The sequence below is a fragment of the Coprinopsis cinerea genome (genome assembly GCF_000182895.1).
Source record: "Coprinopsis cinerea okayama7#130 chromosome Unknown cont3.41, whole genome shotgun sequence".
Classification (NCBI taxonomy): Eukaryota; Fungi; Basidiomycota; class Agaricomycetes; order Agaricales; family Psathyrellaceae; genus Coprinopsis; species Coprinopsis cinerea.
Window position 1 is genome coordinate 2,449 of NW_003307504.1, and position 4,176 is coordinate 6,624.

The 4,176-nt window shown below is 55.1% G+C and overlaps 1 protein-coding gene across 1 annotated transcript; it reads right to left on the bottom strand.

Moving 5' to 3' along the window:
* On the bottom strand, nucleotides 1-4,153 carry CC1G_13364 (hypothetical protein; the record flags this gene model as incomplete). The annotated part of the gene is made up of 11 exons (XM_001841537.1): nucleotides 1-1,569; nucleotides 1,714-1,881; nucleotides 1,938-2,429; nucleotides 2,493-2,812; nucleotides 2,870-3,572; nucleotides 3,628-3,651; nucleotides 3,708-3,776; nucleotides 3,840-3,866; nucleotides 3,939-3,975; nucleotides 4,033-4,083; nucleotides 4,140-4,153. The coding sequence occupies 11 exons, from the start codon at nucleotides 4,151-4,153 to the stop codon at nucleotides 1-3; spliced, it is 3,474 nt and encodes a 1,157-aa protein (XP_001841589.1).
* Between the last annotated feature and the right edge of the window lie 23 nt (nucleotides 4,154-4,176).

Consider the following 4,176-nt stretch of genomic DNA (forward strand, 5'->3'; position numbering starts at 1 on the left):
CTAGTCTTGATCAACGTCCATTTCGTCATCCTCGGCGTCGGCATCGGCGTCCTCGTCCTCGCTGTCGTCGTCCTCGCTGTCGTCGTTGTCGCTGTCGCTGTCGGATTCCTCTTGTTCCCCCTTACGCGCCGTTTCCAGACCATCGACGTCCATAGGGTGTAGCTTAGCTCGAAGAGGTTGTGAAGACGATGAAGAGGTAGGAGTCGGTTGGTCCGGCGCGTCAAGGTTGATTCCGCCAGCTGGGAGAGTCGCAGCCGCCTTCTCCTTCCCCTTGGGCTCTGGAGCCTTGACCTCGACGTTAGGCGCGCCAGGGATAGGGACGGCGACACCAACGCGGCTTGAACGGACGGGCGCAGCCGGACCCTGGCCCATCAGCATCTTCATCTTCTCCTCGTCGCTGTAAGGTCGGATGGCGAGCTTGACGGCGTCGACGTCCATGAAAAAGTCGGACATCTCCTTCGGAACGGTGATTCCGAACTCCTTCGGTAAGACGTCGTCGAGGAAGGAAAGATTGCTGAGTCCTGGCCTCAGCTCGTTACCGTCCTCCATGAGCACCTTGGTGAAGCGCTTGCGCTCAAGCATGCGCATGTAGCATGCATGCTGGTGGAGCAAGGGCGTTGGTTTCAAAAACGAAAGGGGAATGGAAACCATCACAATCGTCAGCATGGTTTCAACCACAGAGCCAGAATAGAAACCACGTACCCTGAGCGCCTCGACGTACGCTGTGTAGCTAGACGAGGGGATGCGACTAAACGTCTTCTGGACGTGCTTGCCGTTTTCTTCGACGCTGATGGTGTAGGCGATGGCAAACGAGCGCGTCAAGACTTGGTAGTACCGTGTCATCTCGGCGCGCTGGTACTGGATGAGCGACTCGAGATCGGTCGCGTGCTGGAAGTCTGTGACCTTGTTCTTCGCAAACTTCTCGAGCGATTCGCCGGTGGGGGAATGGTCAGCGTCGTTGATGCCGTGCCAGGGGATCCACTTGTCGCGGTGGGCGTGGATCGTCGTTCGGAGCTCGCGGTAGACGTTGAAGGTGACGGCGTCGGCCTTGAGCATCTCGACGAGCTTGGGCAGGCAGACCAAGATCTTCCACACCGCACCGCTCGCCGACGCAGCCCTCTGGTAGTGAGCACCGTTCGAATGACCACCAGGAGACATCCAAGGCCGACCGGATCGAGTGAGCGCGACTTCGACAAACCGGTAGTAGTGGGACCACGCTTCAGGGTAATCCATGTGCTCGTCCCTGGTCTTCTGGGCGATTCCCTGGACCGACTTGGCAGAGACGGGATAGAAGGTGCCATTTCGAATCTTGAGGGCTGCGTCGATTTCGGGGTACTGCCTGCGATGCTTGTGTTCCTCGTTCGCTTGGTGGATCGCGTATTGTCGAAGAATAGACGTCAGATACTTGCACGCCTCCTGTGCCTCCTTTTTATACGTCTTCTTCTTGCTGAGCTTCGTGATGCTGCTCGCGATTGGCGCCCCAGGAGCGAGCCACTCCCAAGTGTGACTCTTCTGCTTCGTCCATTCGACCAAGACCGTGTTCATCGAGCGGAGAACGACACGGCGAATCTGGCAGACGGTTTCAATAGTCAGTTCAAAGTAGAAACCATGTAAAGTAAAACGAACACACCTGTAGAGGTTTACCAAAAGGTTGGAGGAACCGCAGAAAATCGGTTTCAAAACACGAAGAGAGATAGAAACCAAAGGACTCACCCCTTCAAGAATAGCGTCAGAACAATCGTCCTTGACGAGGTCGGCAGGGCTCGTGCAGCCTTCGGGTGGATACGTCGCAATCCATCTCGCGACATCTTCGAGACGATACTCGTACCCAGAGTTCCCGTGGACCTCCATCAGGAACCCAGGGTCAATCAAAGCGACGATCTGAGGCGGAAAGGTTAGACTACCGACCTGCGATAAATTGCGGGAAAATGACTTACCATGCGAATGGCCTCTGAGCGAGACGCCAGAAGCTCGACGAGTCGCATAGCGAACTGGGGCACGTAGATCGGCAAGCCCCACTCGCCACGTTCCGGGTTGGCGATGGACGCTTGGATCTTGCGAAGTCGGTCGGGGAGAACTCGAATAAGGTCAGAGTTCGCGACCTCGTCCCCCGTCTCCTTCTCCTCGTCCGTTCTATTCACCTCCTCCTCAAAGTAGCCAATGATGGCGGCGTAGAACGACTGGAGCGCGGCGTTCCAAAGCGCAGAGTTTTGGGGCAAACGGTCGGGGGGCGTAGCGAAAGAGATAAAGTGAGGGGCGAGGAATTCTTCGTACTTTTCCTTCACGACTTCCCAGAAAGGTTGGCCGAAGATGTTGAAGTCGAGCTGGGCAAAGGCGGGGTCGTATTCGGTGTTGGGGGGGACAACCGACAACGGAGCGGCAAGCCACGACGTTGCTCGCAGCATAGTGTGGAGGGTAGGGATGATGATCTGGTAGGGGGATAAAGTCAGCGATTTTTATCGAGGTTCAAACTTTCAAACACGCAGACTTACCGTCCCAGGGAGGTCAGCGACATTTTCCATAAAGCCCAGCGTCAGTTTCGTATCCTTGATGTGGGTGTGGGCCTTGCTCGCGAAGAGGTGGACGACGACTTCAAGAGTTTTGTCGTCTTTCGCGTACTGGGTGACGAGTCGATGGTCCGGGAGGTAGGGGAGCTGCTTCCCCCATAGCGTGTGGTTGACGCCGTGAGGGATGAGGACAGAAACGATGTTCTCGACGATGTCCAAAGGTCGGTCAGGGGAAGACGCAAAGTCGGGGTTAGAGGCCAACGTTCGCAAAACTTCCTCGCCATGGCCCGATGCGTTGATCTTGTCTGTCCAACATAGGCGGTTTCAATACCGGATCACGCATTGAAACCGAAGCCACTCACCCAAATCGTAAACTCTCGCACACCAACTCCCAGCCTGCTCCAAAAGCTGGGTCAGGCTACGAATCTGGTCCAATGTCTTCTTCTTCTCCTGCGAGTCCTTGACGTTGGACGCCGTGACCAAAAGCTTACCCCAACTCTCGCGCGAGGCCTTCATAAGCGCTTGAGTGACCTCTACTCGATGAGCGCCGTTGACGAGGTAGATAACGGCTTCCGGGTTCTCTTCCTTCAGCTTGGCGAGCTCTTCCAAGTTGAGTACGAGCTGCTTGACCTTGTGGGGATTGGCGCTAGTGGGGGAGGGGAATGACTTCTCTTTGTTGACGATGCGCCCGGGTAGTGCAATGATGATGGCGTGCTCTGGGGATTGGGTAAGGAGCTCCTTGCCCTTGTTGTAGAGGTCGTCGAAGACGGACTGATCGATACCGCGAAGGTTGAATTGGCGAAGGGAAAAGGGGATGACACCTTTGAAGTGTCTCTCATCGTCGTTTTTAACCCATTGGTAGATCGCCGACTGCGCGAAGCTATCCACTTCGTCGAACTTTGCGGCATCCTTTCCCATTATCGGACCCGCCCCAACGTAAAGCATAGCGAGACCCATGTGAGCTTCGCTGGCTATCATCTGGAACTTGATGGCGGGGCCAGCAGCGTCAGCACGTGCAGCGAGCATGTCCTCGAGCGTCTGGACAGCTGACTCGCTTTCGACAATCTAAATACATTGGTGTTCAGTGACTGAAACACAGTAGGCGGTGAACCCTACTCACAGCTTTATCGACCTTTTTATTGCTCTGATGAAACGGTTTCAAACCGGTGTATATAATAGAAACCAACCAAAAAAACGTACCCTGACGGTCTTGCCTCCAGCTCCAGATACCCTCCTCGCTCGTTTTGTCTTGCTTGGACTGGCAGGAGCCTATCATAGTAGAGAGTAAGGATTCGTAAGTCACTCGATTCCCAAAAAGACGCATTGACGTACCGATTGCTTCTGTTTACCCTTACCTCGCTGTAAGCCGTCGTTATTTCGTTTCAATCCTGGACGCGGTATTGAAACCCACACTTACCCCATCCTGCTCACCGCCCGTATTGCCAGACCCCGAACCTCCAGCACCAGCCTACAGCGATGGTTGGTTGGTTTCAATCCTGGACGCGGTATGGAAACCAACACTTACCCCGTCCTGCTCATCGACATCCTTGCCGGACCCCGAACCTCCAGCACCAGCCTACGGCAATCGTTCGTTAGCTTCAATCCTGAATGCGTTATTGACCCCAAACTTACCGTATCCTGCTCATCGACCTCCTTGCCTGTCCCTGAA